The sequence below is a fragment of the Hydra vulgaris genome, chromosome 02, assembly GCF_038396675.1.
Source record: "Hydra vulgaris chromosome 02, alternate assembly HydraT2T_AEP".
NCBI classification, from domain to species: Eukaryota; Metazoa; Cnidaria; class Hydrozoa; order Anthoathecata; family Hydridae; genus Hydra; species Hydra vulgaris.
The window spans coordinates 61868986-61889383 of record NC_088921.1 but is presented as its reverse complement, the minus strand read 5'-3'; the positions used below and the strand labels follow the sequence as shown (position 1 = coordinate 61889383).

General features: G+C 25.7%; 1 protein-coding gene across 2 annotated transcripts in view; it reads right to left on the bottom strand.

Annotated features, from left to right (window-relative positions):
* LOC101238151 (uncharacterized) overlaps positions 1–20398 on the bottom strand; it is a 105927-nt gene that overhangs the window by 26860 nt on the left and 58669 nt on the right. For both annotated transcript variants that reach the window (XM_065791626.1, XM_065791627.1), the window contains exons 17-23: positions 16540–16602; positions 12790–12854; positions 9304–9409; positions 6609–6704; positions 6014–6103; positions 5422–5510; positions 4841–4878 (exon numbers count right to left, since the gene is read on the bottom strand). In XM_065791626.1, coding sequence (XP_065647698.1) covers positions 4841–4878; positions 5422–5510; positions 6014–6103; positions 6609–6704; positions 9304–9409; positions 12790–12854; positions 16540–16602 — 547 coding nt within the window. The remainder of the gene's footprint in view (positions 1–4840; positions 4879–5421; positions 5511–6013; positions 6104–6608; positions 6705–9303; positions 9410–12789; positions 12855–16539; positions 16603–20398) is intronic.

Genomic DNA, 20398 nt, shown 5'->3' with positions numbered 1-20398 from the left:
TTTACTCGTTACATTTGTTTTATTAGAGTCATTGATGCGTTAAAAGAAGGAAAATTGATAAAATACTACAATCAAACAGGATACTAAATGTGGCATCTACTCCTAAAATTTAAACCTAAAAACCAAACTTAAAACCAAAGCCTAAGCTTAAAGCTTGCCCTGAACCAAAATCTAAGCTTAAAGCATTTTAAATCAAACAAAAATTAAATAAAAATATGGGTTTGAAAAATAGTTGATTACATTTCAGAGATAACTTGCATGTACAATTACTAACATGAAGTAAACGTTCAAAATATTTACACGTAATACAATTACCTATATGAAGTGTTTAAAATAATTACAGGTAATAAAATTACTAACATGAAGTAATTATTTAAAATATTTACACGAAGTAAAAGTTTTATACGAAGAAAAAGCATTTTTGGATTTTGCATCCAGATGAAAAGCTTTATTGTAAATCATTTCCGAATGAAAAACATACAAATATCTACTATGTATGTAATATACTAAAAAAAAAAGAGAACAATATAGGACCAAAAATAAAAGTTGGAGGTGATCGTAAACAAAAAAAGATGCCTAAAAATCAGATGAAACCTCTAACAAAATCGATCGGTTAAAAGAATGATATTTCACAGTGTGGTCTTGCAAAGCAATTCAATGTATTACAACCGTACTTAAGCAAAATTATCAATAAAAAATTATTATTTGTTATTATAAACAACGAAAATTTATTTTGTCAGCTAAGTATGAAATTTAAATTTTTATGAAATTAAGTTTGATTTGGTTTAAAGAGAATATTTTTGCTATTTTAGTTTTTTGTCAGCGTTTAAAGTGGCAGTACAGTAATTAAAAAAAAAAATATTTGTATTCAACTTTTTCAACTTTTTTTTTTCTCAAACTGTATAAAATACTATTTAAAGCTAAAAAAAGTTAAAAAAATTCGAATTTTTTTTTTAAAATATTACTTATTAAACATTAAAGGTCAAAAAATGGGGTAAAGGGCAACGAAGATTTTTTAGCAACCGTTCATAATTTATGATTGAAATTTTGGCTGGTGATATATTATGTTTGTGATTGTGTCGTGGACTAAAAGATTTAAGTTAGGTCGAAAACTAGACAAAATATTAGCATTTTTGTAAATTTGGGCAATTTAAGGGCACAAAATCTTTAAAAAATACTAAACGAGAGAAGCAGTAAACTTTATTCTAGTGTATGTTGTAAATAATAATACGAAAAATAAGTGGGCAAAATTTCAAATCAATTTGATAATTAGTTTTAAAAATATCTCAGTCGCCAGCCCAAAAAAGTAAAAATAAAAAAGGAAACAAACTAAGTCAAAAAACTACACTTTTTTACACGACACTAACTAATGCTTTATTTTGATCACAAAAACTATTTTGTATTTCTAATAACATTTTTTTTCTCAATTTTGTTTAATGGTTACATTGCTTTTCTGCTTCCGAGACTTGTTTGGTTACATAAACTACAATTTTGCCCATTATTACTAAATGTCATTCAAAACTCATTTTAAAAAATATTTAAAACTTCTTGTCCATCATAGAATTTAAAACAGCTGATCCTACTTTAATACTTAGAGCAGTTTTTTCAACATGTATACAGTTTAGTTATCTCGTATAATTTGATTTAGCGATTCATTGGAACTCTGTTTTTTTTCCATGTAAACATTTTTTGGGAAAGTTATCAGAAGAAATGACTATAAGTATTAGTTTGATAGTGCACACAACAGCTAGAATAAAAAAAAATCATATATATGTCATTTTTGCAGCTAACTTTTTAGATTGGAGATTGTAACATAAACTTTTTGATGGACATACAAAACTGATGGCAATCTTTTACTCAATTCATAAAATGCTACAACATTAGGGTTTATGTCAAGTGGTCAAACACACGTTTAACTAGATCATTTTGTTTTGCATTAGATTTCTTTTTAGCAATAGTAGTAGATAAATAAATAAACAGTTTTTTATTAAAAACCATTGCAACAAGTTTATAGTCCAATACCTAGGCTTACTTTTTTAGAAGAATCAAATTGTAAATTTACAAAATCTTCAAATTCTAGACATTTAAGAAACATAACTATGTTTTAAGGTGAAATTAATCTTATAATAAAGGTTAAAATCTTCATTTATATTTAAAAAATCCTGTACAACTTCTTTGTTTGACAACTTATTGAAGGAGGATGAGCCTGAAATATTTTAAATTGAACTTCAGTCTGAAAGTATAGCGTTGTTTTTTTAAAAATGTAAACCCTTTTATCACCGTTTTCATGAAACTTTGACTTTACATTTGGTAAAGCTTTTTTGACGATATTTTCCTTTTTGATCCATTCATAACACTTTATTTAAACAAGATATAAAAAAAAACTAAGGTATAGTTAAAAGGTATAAAAAAACTAAGGTATAGTAAGAGTCACAAGTAACCTTGACAAGAACATACAGTAGTACAAATAGCTGTCAATGAACGCGCATAAATTAAGTCAATAAACAAGAAGCAATCGGTGAATAACAGTACTTTGTTTTATACAGTCAGTATAAAGGTGTTTTTATTGCATTTTGTGGTATAATTTAATTGCAAATATGCATAGCAACGGAAAAATCAAAGCGTTGCTATGGATAAAAATTGATACTGAATCATTTTAAACAAAGATTAGATGTAGATACCATAGTTTTTTTCGCAATCCAAGAAAAAATTAGGAATCTACTATGATTTTATTGGTATAAAAATGAATTTTTGAAAAAATGATTTTTCAATTTTAATTACTGTACTACCACCTTAATTTATTATCGTGAAGACATTAAACAAAAATAAAAAAGTCATGATTTAAGTGCTTACTTTTTTTTAACCATATGTTAGAAGCAATTTAGTTTCATCATTGGTAAGAAAATTTTTTCTGGTTATATATATTTTATCTGTTTATATATATTGTATCTGGTTATATATAATTTTTCTAGTTATATATATTCTATCTAGTTATATATATTTTATCTAGCTATATATAATTTTTCTGGTTTATATATATTTTACCTAGTTATATATATTTTTCTGGTTATATATGTTTTATCTGGTTGTATATAGTTAAAGTGACATTAAAAGTAGACAGATTTTTTAGAAATAGAAACAGTTAATGAAGCTATCAATGAGACAATGTTTCTACCTATTGATAGAAAATAAATCTTTATTATACATTATTTGTTTTATTGTGATATTCTAATTTTAACATTTAGAGTAAATTACTTCTCAAAGAAAACTAATTTTTTTAATTTTATAAAAAAAAATTTCGTTTTTCTTTTTTTAATATCACGATCAATTTTTTAATACAAAGTATGATACAAGAGGAAAACTGAAAATTTAAAACATAATTAAATTTTTTTTATTTACCATTTCATTGGGTTCGGTAATTTTTTTAACATCAGAAGTTGTTTCAAAATTGATATTTCTAACATATGGCTGTTTTAATAAGTTTAATACTAATTTTTTGAACAAACATATAATATCTACAATAACTATAAATATTATTGCAACTGTAAATTACGATAAAAGCAAGCGCATAATAAATTAATATTAGTTATAATAAATTAATATTAGTTATTAATATAATATTAATTATAATAAATTAATATTGATTATCATAAATACTAATTACGATTTGCTGTTTTATTATGGTAATTAGTAGCAAAAAAAAATAATTTATCAAATTTACTTTCGAATTTTTACTGCTTTTGAAAATTAATAAATTAATCTGGGAAATTTTTAAATTTACGAGCGGACACTTCGAACCTCCTGTACTCACTGCATGTATTATGTTAGATGATTCGTTATAAATAAATAAATATTCTTGTAACTAAGTAAATATTGATAAAATATTTATTTAACAAAGTGTAAGCTGGAAAGAACTTTTTCTTTGCTAAATTCGAAATTTTTTTTTCATTATACAAATATTTATTGTAAATAAATGGAAAGTATGACTAAAAAAAGTTAAAATAAATATAAGATTATTAAAAAATAAAGTTGTTCTTCTCCGCATCTAGATACTACAATGTTTTGGATTATTAATCACAAATAACATTAGTCCACATTTTTTGAAGCAGTAAATCATTTATGGGATGGTCAACTGATATGTAATAACTATAAAGTATTTCCATAATAAAAAACATATGTACTAGATTTGTACGGATTCAAAAGAAATATTTTCCAGACCAGAATAGAAGTACAAGTAACAGAAGAAACAATTCATTTAAAATACTATGTCAACATTGAGAAAAACAATACTAGCAATAAAAAAAGTAAAATAATAAACAACATGTGGTTATAAAACAAAAAATGTCGAACATACTTTTTAAGGATTGACTTATAAGTGCCATTCTAACGACTGATAAAAAACGCGAAACCATGTTGTTTAAAGCGTTTTGTTAATAAAAAAAACTTTTTAACAAAAACCCTTTCATATTAGACAAAGTAATCATAAAGTATATTTACATAGCGTTGATGCACCTCTTATTTTTTAAAATAACGCACAATTAACTGTTTTAGTTGTTTTTGAATTGATAAATGGCGCCTTTCATCATTTTAAACAAAAAATTAATTTTTAATTATTTTGCTATTGAAAATAGGGTAGAACCTTTGTATATTGAGACGTATTCTTTTTCAGGCAATTATCAAAATATTTTTTTAAGGCGTTTCAAAGTCTTGTATTTTTAATATAATATTTCGAATTAAATTTAATAAACACCGAGTGGTATTTTAATTTGGTAATGCAAATAAAACTAAAATAATGCTTTTTTTTCTTTTTAATGAAAATAGTTTTTGCAAAATACTCTACCTTTTAATCTTTTCATTTTAGCTACCAACTGTTGTGCTCTAAAATTAAAAGCTTTAAAAATCAAAATAGTTAAAAACTAAAGTAAATAAAAGTTTTAACAATTTATAGAATATAAAATTTTAAATTAACTTTATGAAAGACGGTAAAACTTTCATGTCTCTCATTTTTTGAGTTTCTATAGTACAAAACTCATGGACATAAAAATTCAACAGTCATATCCTTCTTTCTACTCGTCAATAGATAAAGCTAAAAAACTTGTAACAAAAAACTTCATTAAAGCAATTAGTATGCACTATAGAACCTTCCATTTTTTAAAAAAAAACAATGATATGACATTTTTAACTTAATAAAAAAAAAAAAAAAAATGCTATTGATGTCAATTGATCTTTTGCTCTTCTGACAATAATTGTTATATATTTTACAGAACCCTCATCCAAATTTGTTGACTAAATTTACCTTCAAACGTCTCTTCAAACGAGTAGTTTAAAATAAACTAAAAAATAACTTAAAAAAGAGAAAATAGAAAATTTCATAGAAATAAGAAAAATCTTTTTTTTATGATGCAAAAAGTTTTAACTCACTTTTTTTCAGCTGCCTGTCTTCCTTGTGCAAACTCTGTAATTTTTTCTGTCAAAGAATCTAGTTCCATATTTAGATCTTGAACAATCATCTGTAAAAATAATTAAAAAAAAAAATCTTTTTTATCATTTATTGTAGAATTAAAAAACTCCTATTAATTATTCACATTTCCTTAATGAGCGTTCTAAAGGAAACACATCCTTCATTATTGAGAGATACATCTGATACACAAAAAAAAAACTTTGAACGAATAATTTTTTGATAAGCTTCGACATTTTTGATTGTTGCAAATAGAATTGATAGACAAAAAAATAGGTTTGAGTTAATTAAAATACAACTACTACTGTAAAAAAAAAATAATAAAAAATGTCTGCTCTATTAAACTCTTATTGTTGAACTTGAATTCTGCTTTAACCTTGTGTATGATTTTTGTTTTACTAAAAACTAAAAATAGTTTTACTAAAAATAATACTAGGAAACAATAAATAAAAAAATAAAATAAAAATTAAAAAAAATGCAAATAAAATTACCATAATGAACAAATTACGTGATCAATGAAAAACTTCTTCTTAAAAGTAAACTTTGAAGACTTACGGAAGTTTCTTCGATGTCCATCGGTCGAACGCATATTAACTCATCTAGTTTTTTTACAACTTGCTCCTTTTTCAAACGAAATTGTTTCCTCTATAAATAAGTAAATTTAAATTACTTAACCTAAATAACCTTTTTGAATAAAGCATACAGTAGCGGTATACCATCAATTTTAAAATACCGTTTGCTGTATCATTCGTGTTTATGACAAAGAATATTAATTTTATTCCAAAACGTACATTTATTCCAAAACGTAAAACTCCCTTTTGTTTTTTAAAATAACTATTTGTTTGATAGAGCAATAAATAATTAAAAGAAAAAAAAATAAATAATTGAAAAAAAAAAGCAAAAACAATAAAACAACAACAAAAATTTTTTTGTGCAGTTTTATGATTTTACTTTAATTAAAATAAATTTATTTATTTTAGTTTATTTACTTAAAAAATTATATCAAAAAACTGAAGTCAAAAAGCTTAAAAAATCAACGCAATAGAAAGAGATATCAATAACAAATAAACTTTTTTTTTAATCAGAATTTAATCATGTTTTGACAACAAATATTAAAATTTTTTTCAATAGTATTTAAAGGAATGCTTACACATTGGAATGCAAAATTCGAGTATGCATGATCTGACTCTGATAAATTTGAACCAAAACTGTCAGAAAAATCGCAGTAGTCAGCACAATTTGAGTCCTAAATTTTTATACATAAAACAAAAATTATACTCAGGTAAAAAAGTTCTATAAAATTTCTATAAACCTTTGAACATATTTCTTTAGAAAACTTGAATTTTTATAGAAACTCAATTTCTATAGAAATTGCTATAAAAAATCTTTTTATAAAGTTGATTTTTTTTCTATATAAATTTACATATATATATATAAAAAAAAAAAAAAAAATCGTTTTTGATAGCGAATTTATAGAAATTCTAATAGAATTTCTGACCACACGTTTCAAAAGTTTATAGAAATTCTACAGAACTTTTTTTCCTATGTATATACAATCGTGTCCAACTAACATCTCTATTTTGATTAACGATAACTTATAGTCTTATCAGACTAAGATGAAAAGTAAGTCAATTCTAATTATCTATTTTAAACTTTAAAATGAAATGTATAGATATTTGGTAGTTGATTAAAACCATTCGAATGCGTTTTAATTCACTACCGAATTCAACAAATGTGCTATAAAAGATTTTCAGCATTTAGGAAGTTCATGTACCTTTAGTTCTTTTGAGTGATCATTAGCTGTAATTGCTGCATGTTTTAATCGGACTGATAATTTAAATGGCTTATTATTAAAATCTAATTATCCTGATTTTGTCATTGTGTTTTTTTTTTATATCTCTTTGTGATTTTACATATTCTGTTAAAGAGATTGATTTATATTTGGATGAATAATTTTGTTTACTTTTTTCTTTTTATGTTGGAATTAGATTCGCTTCTTTTTAAGTATTTGGTACTTTAAATGCCTCAAATAATAATACTATAAGCAAATAGGCCGTGCTAATCCAGTGGCACACTCATTGAGAACATATGAACTTATGCAACTTGAGCTAATTGCTTTGTATTTCTCTAACTGAATCAATTGACCAAAAACAGTTTTATTGAGATTAGATTGATCAATCTTGCATACCTGATCAGTCCTGCTCAGAAATGTAAATCTGTTCATGTGTTCAGCTTCAGAGAAGACTCAAATTGTTTACTAAAGCATTTTGCTTTTTCAAGCAACTTTGAAAGGTCTATGGCATTTTTTCTCAGGAGTTTATTAAAGGTCAATCTTTGTTTATGAATTGATCTAGTTTGAGTACTAATTTAGCTAGGCTTTCCCTGTAACAGACTAAAACTTTTCAAATTGTTACCTCTATTTTGCATATGCGAAAAATTATTTAGGACTTTCATAATTGCCTCTACTTTGCATATGGAAAAAATTATTTAGGACTTTCATAATTGTCTCTATAATAATTTGGTTGATAATAAAAATATGAAGAAATTTTCAAACAAGAGTGCATTAGAAATTGTTTTTTGTTGAGCTGTCAAGAAGTAGACTAATAATGAGTTATGGAGAGGCAGTCAGTCAGCAGCTGATCAATATTTATACATATATATAGTGTTATTGCCAAAAGTAGGTTGTGCAAAGACTGCAGCGTTGACAGACTCCAAGAATTCAACAGCAGTATAGTTGATTCTGGTATCTATTGTTTGCCAAGGTGGTTGAAAACAACAACTAATTGTAGTTTCATACCATATTGCTATATTTTTAGCAGAAATTAGACTTGGATTGTTTTGTTGAGTTCTATATTTGCAGTGATTATTTTTTTAATATATTTGCAGATAACTCTAGATAAAAGTATCCAAAAAATAATTTTCTTTTGTGAAAAGTTTTAGTTATTTGTATTTCTTTTCTAAAGTAAATTGAAACACTACAAAATGAGTCAAGTCTGTTGTTGTTAAAAAAATCGTAATCAGGTAATTGGCAACAAAATAATCATTGAACCCAGTTTCAGCAATGTTGTGACTGTTGCAGTAACAGCGTCTATTTTATTAAAAACTGATGACACATATGCGAAGAAACAATTTAAGTCCTGAATTCCTTTTACTGCTGGATTGATTGTTAATAGTTATATAGATGTTGCTTTTATTCCTGATAGAAGGCTGGACATGCTTAGTATTAAATACTAAGTTGTTTCTTAGTTGCTAACAATTCTGAAAAACTTGCTGGTTCTGCTGTTGTTGGAGATGTAGTACTAGTTGTTGGAGATGTGATTCTGCTGTGGTTGAAGATGTGGTAGTTGTTGTTAGAGATGTGGTTCTAATGCTGTTAAAAATGTGGTACTTGTTGTTAGAGATGTGGTACTTGTTGTTGGAAATGTGGTACTTGTTGTAACTTTTGTGCTGTTGGAGATGTGGTACTTGTTGTTGGAGATGTGGTACTTGTTGCAATCTTTTGTGTTGTTGGAGATGTGGTACTTGTTGTAGTTTTTTGTGTTGTCTAAGTTGTTTAAAAAAATACAATGATGGAATGCATACTATAAAAATGATCCTAGCACAATCTTATATCTCTCCAGTAATATGGCTTGTTAAAATATATACTTTAGTAATGGATTAAAAAGACAGTAAGAAAAAGGTAAACAAGCTACAAAAGGTGTACCTATTTTTATTATCATAACTACTACTTAACTAATTTTAATTTTTAATTAATATTGTAAAAATTAATGTACTGATTGAAAAAAATTGCTAAATACAAAATATGTTTATGACTTTTTTTACATTTATTATACATTAACAAATACCGATTCCAACTTAAGCTCTTGCTGTAAAGAAAGAGGCCATTTTTCAATCTTTGTACTTGAACAAAGAGGTGTGCTCACCATGTTCATACTGGGCATCATTGAAAACCTAAAAAAATATTTCTTTTTCAAAACGTTTTTAACATATATTTTAGGATTACACATTCTTTATACATACCCTAAGAAAACATAAATATTTTACCATCAACAACTAATGTTTAACAATTACACTATAAAAAAAGGAGAAGATTTAAGAAAACAAATGCAAAACAAACTTTTCTTATAATATGGAAATATCTTATTTTTAGCATATGTTCTCATTTTTATAGTTTTATTTTTTAATTTTTTTTCTTTTTTTTTTAATTTATTACTTTTACATTATGTTTGTTCAAAAAATTATTGACATTTGTTCAAAAACTTCTTAAGAACTGGTTTTCTAAATGTTTATGAAAATAACAAATTTATTTTTTTATGTTAAAACTACAGACAAGTAGGCTACTTAATTATGGTTATAACCCTCTCTCAACTCTATAACTCTGGAACACGTTCGTGTTATAACCATAATTTTGACAAACAAGGCCACTGTGCGGAAAAACAAGTTGAGCATGGTACTACCATGGATGTGATGGGGATCGAACAAGGAACCACTCGCTTATGAAGCAAGCACTCTACCACTACACCACTACTGCATACTACTAATTAAGTTAAAAACTAATTAAAATAACAACTAATTAAATTAACTTATAAATAGAGGTATAGAAGGAAAAAAAGGAAAAGCAAACCTTGATGCTTTGAAAAATTACTGCCAGTCATTTAGTGACAATAGGGTCTAGAACTATGTTTTAGGACAAGAAACTTGTCATTTAGAGTTATTTGTGTTTTAGGACTTGAAAAAAGTATTAGTGTACAGTATTTTTGTTTAGAATTTTTCAATTAAAAACAAATCTAAAAAAAAACAACAACCGTGGTTTAACGGAGAGATTTTATAAAAAAGCATCTGAGTAGTACAAAAAAGTCTGGAAAGCAAGTTGGTTTTTCAATTCAATTTCACTATCAAAGTGGAAAGTGAACGGTAAGCATAGTCAAAAGTAAAAATACAAAGTCTGAAAAGTAACAGATTTACTTAAATAAGAAGAACATTAAATCCACCACAAAAAACAAACGAATAACAAAAAATTATTTAATCAATAATAAAAATATTAAAAACCAAACTAATAATCCTAAAATGATGGAGCTTAATTTGGTCAACTGAGATCAACCTGAGCAAATAATTTTTAAAATTGTAGTAGCACTTAATAGTAATAACAAGCAAATATAATGATAGTAATTATTAACACACAAAAAAAAAAAAATCATCAAATAATTCAAACTTAGTACATGCTAACAAGCGTATATTGCATAATTAAATGGAAATGTAATGTAATGTAATGTTAGATTCTTATGCTATTGATATAAATTTTTATGTTACAGAAGGAAAAAAATAAAATTCAAAGGTACTTTAAAATTTTGTTAAGTAAGGCATTTAATTAAAAATATTAATTTTTGTTAACATTAACAGGGTACCATTGCGGTTCTAAAAAAGATTTAATATTCTTTTCGCAAAGCTTTCTGGGATCAAAATGCGGACAAACAAAACAAAATGCAAAGAAACTTAATACCAATTCTGAAGAAAATGTATAAATTATGTACAAAAGTGCAATAAAACAACGTTATTAGGACTTACTCTCATCAAATTCTTGCTATCTTGAACATTTGCTAGCTGGCATAATTAAAAAAAAAAAAGGAATAACTAAAGATTAGATGACAAACTTGGAAAAAAGGACAAAAGAAAAATAAAGCTTTTGAAATTATATATTTAAACAAAAAGTTTACATCTTGTAGATTTTCTTGTTGAAAAGAATGAAAATAATATTAACATAGATGCAAATAATATGTATAATCATAAAAACAAAGAAATTTTTAAACTCTTCATTAGTTTGGATATAAATACATAATGTGGTATTGTTGACTTTAATACTGGAAATAGCCATGATTTTATTGTTGATTTTTTGCATCATCATAGACCTTTATTAAGAAAAATATGATTTAATTGCTTTAATGAATCTCAATTTTTTACTTTTATGTTTTTCTTGGACTAGCCAATTATCAACTTACATATTTTAGTTCGAGGAGTGTGAGGGTTAAAACAAAGTCTTAATAGTTATCTGTAAAAAAGCAAAAGCATTTATCAAATTTTATATCAGTGTAGCATTAGTGATGTGGCTTTATTTGGAAGTGTGGAATTATAAAGTTTATTCATTTTTAAAATTGTTTTCTTGTCTATAAAAGAAATTATAATTCAAGACTTGCTTTTACAGAAACAAGCAACTATTTATATTGCACTATTTTCAAGTGTGTGAAAAGTTTACAAAAGAAAAGGCAATCAAAAAGAATTGGAAAAAGTACGAGTTTGTTTTGAACAATTCAATGAACATAATTATTAAGATTAAAATAAACTATTATTAAAATCAAAATAAACTATTCAATTAAAAGTTTGGATTTTTTGATGGAGTAATGCTTTATTTATTGGCACTAGCATCTTAATTAGTTTATGTTACTTCATAATTAGTAAACTTTTAACAATGCTTGTGTGCTTGAATATCTTTGTCAAATTTAAATTTTGTTTTTACAAATTTAACTGTGTATTTATTTTGTTATTTTTTTTCGCTAATTGCAATTTTTTCATTTTTTTTCTGTGTATGTTAAGATTCCTTTGTGTGATCTTTATACAAGTACTAATACAAAAAAAAGTTTAAAAACCATTTTGAACAAATTTTTCAGAGTTGAAATTTAAGCTTTCTTAAAAATTATGGATAAAAACTTTTTAACAAACATTTTTGTAAACATGTACTTATTTTATTTGGACTAATAAGCAACTTTTAAAAAGCAATTTATATACTTATTAACTAAACATAATTTTGATATTTTTATTTTAAAAATAACATTTTAACAGTCAATATTTAGAGTGCTGGTTAATATTTTTCTGATCTTGTCAAACTCTTTTCATTTAAGCGTTTACTTTCAGGAGCTTAATACGAAGGAGGAATAATTAGTTAACTTTTGGAAAATATACCCACCCCGAGCGTATTAAGATTAACTAAATTCATTTGTTTATTAAATTTCACTTATTGCCCAAGAAAACTATCTACTGATAAAAATAAAACTTGCTGTAATCAGGCTTTAAAATGTCTAATTTAAACTAAATGATCAAAATGAAAACTTTCATTGTAATCAGCTCTTAATAATTCACAAACACTAACAAAGAATTCAAAAAGTTATTGAGAATTCGTATTGAAAACTAAATAACTTGTATTGTTGTTTTTATACATTTTTGAGTTGTTTGTCTGCATTTCGATTCCAGAATCCTTAGTTTTAATTAATTCTATATATGTGCGACAAAGCAAAACGGTACCCTACTGCATAACATTTTAAGCACGTTTTAAAATTTACCTGTTAATTTCTTGTTTTAGCTCACAAATTTCATTTTCAGCGATGTTTTTCTGGGCTTTTAACAACTAAAAAATGAAATAAAATGATCACAGTCTTTTATTTATAAAATGGTAGCATGGTAATCCAGTTTTTTTTTATAACTTTTGAATAGCATAGAAAATAAAAATTCATAAAAAGATTTTTATTTTAATAACTTTATCACTACTAGTTTTGATCACAAGATTGAAGATGAAGATTGCACACTTCATCACAAGATTGAAGATGAAGATTACACACCTCATCACAAGATTGAAGATGAAGATTGCACACTTCATCACAAGATTGAAGATGAAGATTGCACACCTCATCACAAGATTAAAGATGAAAATTGCACACTTCATCACAAGATTGAAGATAAAGGTTGCACACTTCATCACAAAATTGAAGATGAAGATTGCACACTTCATCACAAGATTGAAGATGAAGATTCCACACCTCATCAAAAGATTGAAGATAAAGATTGCACACTTCATCACAAGATTTAGTGTGCAAAATCCCTTTCATCTTAGTATGTGCAGAGTTAATGAACTATTTTCATTAACTTGAATGTTTAACTGTCTGAATTATAAAATTAATTAGAAAAAAAGCAAACAAATAATAAAACCGTTAAAAAAATTAAAAACATAACTGCTGTACACCATACCTAATATTTAAAAAAAAAACAGAGATTTTAAATTACTAGATACTTAAAATAATTTGGACCAAGTTTATTATTCATAGATAAAATTATATAGCATTATACTCATAGATAAAATTATATGGTATTCATATATATGGTATTTATAATATTCATAGATATATAAATGTACTTGTAAAATAAATTGACTTAAACTTAAACAATTTTTTTTTTAAATATTATATTTGTGCTACATTTTTAGTTGGTATCAAATTATAAAATGTAAAAAACATATATATATATACAGTATTGGACAAAACATGGTGGACAAACTCAAATTTAGAACAAAAGTTGATCAAAAACTAAAAAAAACAATTGAACATATTATTTTTTATGTAGTTTATTATGTTGTTAACAAAATTTAAAACTTTTGAATCATACTAAAAATCACTAAAAAAGTTTTATAACACATTTTCCCTAACAAACTACATTTTTCTTTGGACATAACAAGGTGGACATTCAAAAAATCGACCGAAAATTCAAAAAATTTCAAAAATTAACTTATATTTGGTAGGACCTCCTTTACTTTTAATTACTGCTTTCATTCTTTGAGGCATAGACTCAATTAATGAGTCAACAATTCTCATATCAATCTCTTGCCAAGCCTTCTCGATTTATTCAAATAATTCCTCACTGATCTTCACATTTGCATGCTCAATCTTATTGTCAATTATTTCCTAGAAATTTCCTATGGGATTCAAGTCAGGGCTTTGTGCAGGCCACTCCATTATGGTGATATTCTTGTCCTTAAACCATTGTTTTACAATTTTTGACGTATGTTTGGATCATTGTCTTGTTAAAAAAAGTTCATTTTAGAGGCATCTCCTATTTAGCATGTGGTAACATTACATCTTCCATTATATCTTTGTAAACAAAACGGTCCATAATCCCATTAATTTTGTGAATAGAACCAGTTCCTAGTGCTGAGAAACATCCATACCATAGCAGATGTTCCATGCTTTACACTCTTATTGGTATATTTAGTATGTTTTTCCACTGGTCTACAGTCCAATTTTGGTGTGTGTTCGCAAATGGTGTGTGTTCGCAAAAGTTTTAGCTTTCTATTTTTAAAAGAAGTTAGTGGTTTCTTGTCAGGCATTCAAGAAAACAACTTTGCTTCGCTAGCTCTTTGTCGCACAGTGCAATTAGAGATTTGTAGTTTGGTTAATTTTGTGGATGAGAAAAATGGATTTTTTTAAAGCTTTTTAACAATTATTCGATCTAGTCTTTGTGATTTTTTTCTCGGATGCCCGCCCTGATGGTTTGTTTTATAGCAGTCACGAGATCCAAATGACTAGACAGTTTTGCTTACAGTCAATTTAGCTATTTTCTACAAATTTCATCTTGACATTTTCCGCTTTTAAAATCTTTTATAATATTATTTTATAAGCCATTTTAAGTTGTAATATACGCCATATATCACGAGGTAATTCTATTTTTAGTTAAATTGAAAAAATATTTGGTCAGACGTTCCAAAATCTATTCTATTATTTTAGAGTAATGTTATGATAAAAGTGAAAACAAAAGAATACGGTAAATTGAATAAAGAAAATGAAATCTTATAAAAAAAGTATCGTTTTGATTTGTCCACCTTGTTTTGTCCAAGGAAAAATGTAGTTTGTTGAGAAAAATGTGTTATAAATTTTTGTGATTCTTAGAATAATTCAAACGTTTTAAATTTTTTTAAGAACATAATAAACTATTTAAAAATTAAAATGTACAATTGTTTTACTAGTTTTTTTTAGTTTTTGATCAACTTTTGTTATAAATTTGAGTTTGTCCACCATGTTTTGTCCGATACTGTATATAAAAAAAAAATCAAAATACTTAGAGAAAAATGTTATATATATTTAATTCTAACTATAAAACATGTTTCTTGAATTACTCTCTAATTAACTAAAATTTCAGTGTTACCAAAACCAAGCCGTACAACTAAAAACTACATGTGTAAAAAATATTGTGTAAAATAGTTTTTAATAAAATACATGGATGCTGCATATGACCAGTGGCAGGGGTAGCAACCCCCTCAAATTGAGGGGGTTTAAACTTTATATGGTCATATTTTTTGAGCGCTAAAATATTTTACTATGAAATTTAAAACTTATTGATTAATATAAGTCAAGTTAAAAATAGTTCAAAAAATATTTCATCAACTTGTTGCTCTCATGTTTGGGGCAGTGGGGGATAAAATTTTGGGGACTTTTTGTTCCCAGACTCCAATCATCACAATATTTTGCAAAGAATCCTTATTTGACATTAGTATTAACATAAATGTTTGGAGTTTGCTCCATGTCTAGAAGTTAGATATCTTGAAGACCAAAAAATGCTGGCGTCACCCCTGACCAGTGGTATCATTGATGTAGCATATGATTGGTTTACCCAATATTATAAATCCAATTTAATAAATTAATAATGCTTTAAAATAAGTATTAAATATTTCTTTATGTTAACTTTGTGCAGTTATTTTTATAGGTTATTAGTTGTGGTTGAGTGCTTTGTCAGTGAAAAGTAAAAAAAATAAAAATGAAATAAGAAAAATCTACCATAAAAACACCATAAAAAAATTCTGAAAATATTTTCTTTTAACTTTTATTATTCTTACTATTAAAATATTCTTTTAATTTTCTTTTCTTTATTACTACAATTATCAACTTTTTGTTTCTTTCTTTTTTTTTTTTTTTACTATTATAACCTGCAAAATATGATTTCTACATGTTTATTTTAATCTGTGTTTATGTTATATGTGTTTCAATGTATTTCTTTGTGCTTTTTAGTATTTATATTATATTTAAAAATTGGTGTCACTTCTTTGATCAGATTTCTGTATGAGGGACACCATCCTAATAAATTAATAACTTATTATTATAAATTATTATTATTAATTCATTGTCAACATACTTATTATAACTATTACTATAATTTGTATTAATTTTGTTATCTTATAATATTATTGTTATTATTATTGTTATTACTATTTTATTAATACTATTACGATTGTAAAAATGATTTACGGAAAATAAATGGCTTGTTGTTACCTCATTTGCTTGAGTAAGTTCAACTATAATCGATGACATATAATCAGATTTGTTTGCACATTCCTATATATAAAATACATTTTTATACACTTTTGAGAAAGTCAGAAAACAAGTAAATTTCCAATATATTAAAAAAAAAAATGTCTCAAAATGTACTCAAATCTGAGGTGTATGTAAATCAAAAAAATTAAATTAAGCGTTTTTATAAAATCATTAATTTATTTTTCAAGCTTTAAATCTATACAGCAAGGAGAAGTCAAAACTAAATGACAAAAAGAAAAAAAATCTATGATTATATCTCAGTCAAGTTTATATGACATAGTGACATTCAAATCTATATAATATAGTGACATTCAAACCTATATGAAAAAGTAACATTCAAATCTATATAACAAAGTGACATTCAAACCTATATGACAAAGTGACATTCAAACCTATATGAAATAGTGACATTTAAACCTATATGACATAGTGACATTCAAACTTATATGATAAAGTGGCAGTCATAATCAATATGAAAAAGCTGTTAAATCAATGATAAATTAATATTTCCATTAATACATCTGAATTAACATAAGCCATTAACATATGTTATTAGGCAAAGGTATAAAGTATTTTATGTGAATGAAAATGCATTTTAACTAAATGAAAAACAATATTTATAACAGGTTCAATTCACTCGAAAATAAGCAACAGTATTAAGTAAAATTTATCTTTTGATATTTTTGAAATTTAAATCTTCTTTATTATCAAGCAGTCAGTAAATTGATTAATTTACTGATATTAAAGTAAGTAAATTAATAAAAATAATTTACTTACTTTTTTACTGATATTGAGTATGACTTAGTAGAAATCAAAGACAACATCATCAGCAAATAAATTTGGTTATGTGTCTCTTTTTAACAACAAAATGACTGATAATAAAAATAGTAGAAATATTTTACTGATTAATACAGCCACCAAGCATAAATAGTTAATAGAATCAACCAAAATTACGCTGGTCCCCACACAATTAGACAAATCAAAAAGCAAACACCATTAACCATTACTATTATAGACAACAAACTGCAGATGTCAGAAACAAAATTTGATTAAAATTCAGACCTTAAAAATACACATGACTGAGTAAGCATCAGATGTTTCAACAAGATCTTGACAGCATTCATGATGACAATGAAATTTTTCTACATACAAGAAGTGTATAGAAATATTTCATTGTCTAAATTGATCTAAATATACTGTTACTATTTGAAGTAATATAAACATAAAATAACTCAGCACAATTGAACAAATATGACAAATAATATATACAATAACAAGATATTGATCAGCTGCATATATAGACCATTAAGTTTGAATTTCAATTTCAATTCTTGGCTTTACACTGCAAGGTTGTAATCACTTTATTTTCATAAGGCAACAGAAATGCCGATCTGTGTAACAATACCTCAACAAGATTAGTTTAGATAAAAGCTAAATTACTCAAATGAGAGAATTTCTCACTATTCATACTTTGGATGCTCTGGATGAATGGGATGCTCTGTGAAGAAAGGAATAATATAGAATTTTTTACATTTAGGAGGTGATGAGGGATGTTTGTTAATATGTCAAGTTTAATGTTATGACATTACAAAAAATAAGTTGTGTTATTGATCCAGATAAATACCCTTGCTATGATGACATTCAAGAAGTCCTTTGAAATGACAGCTCTTTTAAAGAAAATTTTTGAATATTCAATCAATTATTTCGACATTCTTGATGTATGAAAGAAAGCAAATGTCACAAAATTTAAAATACAAAACATGCCTGTTCATGGATAATAAAAGTATCAGTTCATGCATAGAAAAAAAAAGGAAGATAAAACATTATTCTGGAGGTTATCATACAGCAGGGTAAATCCATGTGAAATCATCCAAAAAAAACACATTTTCGACACCCTTACGTTTCAGAATTTGTTCATTTTTACCTCACTTGCATTCCATATTAAAAAAATAACAACTGCGAAAATTTTAGTTAAAAATACACATGGGTTCCAGAGATATCATCAGTTGAAATAATGTTGACTCATCATTTTAGTAATTATCTGAAGCGACTACAAAGCAACTTTGACATTTAGTATCTTTATAATGGCTTGGGGAAATTTCTCAAAATATTGGTACTCCAATAGATTTTTATTTGAGGAATCCAAAAATAGCACCCTCAAGACTTGATTGTCTCAGCAAATGCCTTGTTTATCCAATTTTGTTCAAAATTATTGACTTGTAAATTAATGTTTTTGGAGGTAAAATGAAAAATGTGGCCCAAAATCCAGAGTAAAAAGTTTAATTGTATATCATCATTTTATCTTAGGTCTACTGAAAAAAATTAGATTCATCAATTGTCTCTCTAATACTTGATCAAAATTTGCATTTAAAAATGGTACCTATTTAGAAAAATTTAAATTTTGTAACAAAAGCAATTGAAATGTTTTTTAAAACATTTATTTAAATAAAACACCAAATAGTGTTATTTAGTGACTATTTTAGGACATTTATATTCATATGCCAACGAAGGACCAGGGGACTCTGCCCCCCCCCCCAATCTCCCTAAATTTTTTTTTTTTTTCACATAAATTGAATTAATAATTATTAAAATATAATTTAAACACATATATATATTTTTTTAGTTTAAGTTTGAGAAACTTTATATAATTTATTTTTTTTATTTCAAATCGATAAATACTAATTTCAAAGTAAGCACTCAAAACTGAGATCTTTTCACAATTTTAAAAATCTTAAATTTCAAAACCTAAGATACTGAAATGTTTTTAAACATTTTTATTTATATCAATATCTTTATGGTATTATTTAGTAGTTTAAGACTAATATAGTTATTGACATTATGAGGTAGACGGTGGGAATTATTTAAAATTCCCCTCCTCATCACTTACATCTTCAGCAATTCCTACCCACCAAAATCCATCATAAAAACATGCAATATATTAAAGATAAAACATAATAAAGAGATTTCGTTAAACATAAAAAAAATCCATTTTTTTTATGTTTAACGAAATCTCTTTATTATGTTTGCTTATTCGAATGATATCAAATGTTTCAGTGCATTTATCAATACTTGTTTTTTATAACTTATAGCGTTTGAAGCAATTGGAATAAAGTGATGATACATCCTTGTGCCAGGAACTGTTCTTCCACCTAAATATGTTTTTTCTAATTAAACTCTTGTTTTGTCGATTTCATCTTTTGAAAAATAATTTAAAACAAATTCCATTTATCTTGGCTTTACAAAAGGAGTACATTAAATTAATGTCTAAAATCTGCCCAGTAGTTATTTGTTTTAGACTTTCTTGACATACTACTCTTTTAACAGTCCCACCAATACCATCACAGGGGGATTTACCATGACTGGTAGCAAAAAATACCCATTCAGAACTTAAATCAAAGTCTTTACTGTGATGACAAAGATTGATAAAGTTTTTAAAATTTTTAAATTGTGCTGCACAACCATTGGAAAAGTATTTCACACTTGATACATCAAGGTAATTTTCTTTGATATATTTAGTTATATCTTCCTGAGTCTTTTAAATAAATCCTGTGTCACGATCAACATCTTCTGAAAGGTAAAAAAAAGATTTATGTTTGAGAAGTTTTTCCTCTATAAAATAAAGTACAATTTAAAAGAGTGAACATTGACTTTTGCTCCAGTGATAACTTTGAACCTCATCCTGAACAACATATTGATAATTTTCAGCAAAATCTCCTAAAATTAAGCATTTGTTTTGGTTAAGATTTTCTTTACATTTTTTTTAAGTATCTACTTTGCGTTTTTGCAATATATTAATGAGTGGTAAGGTTGTCAATGC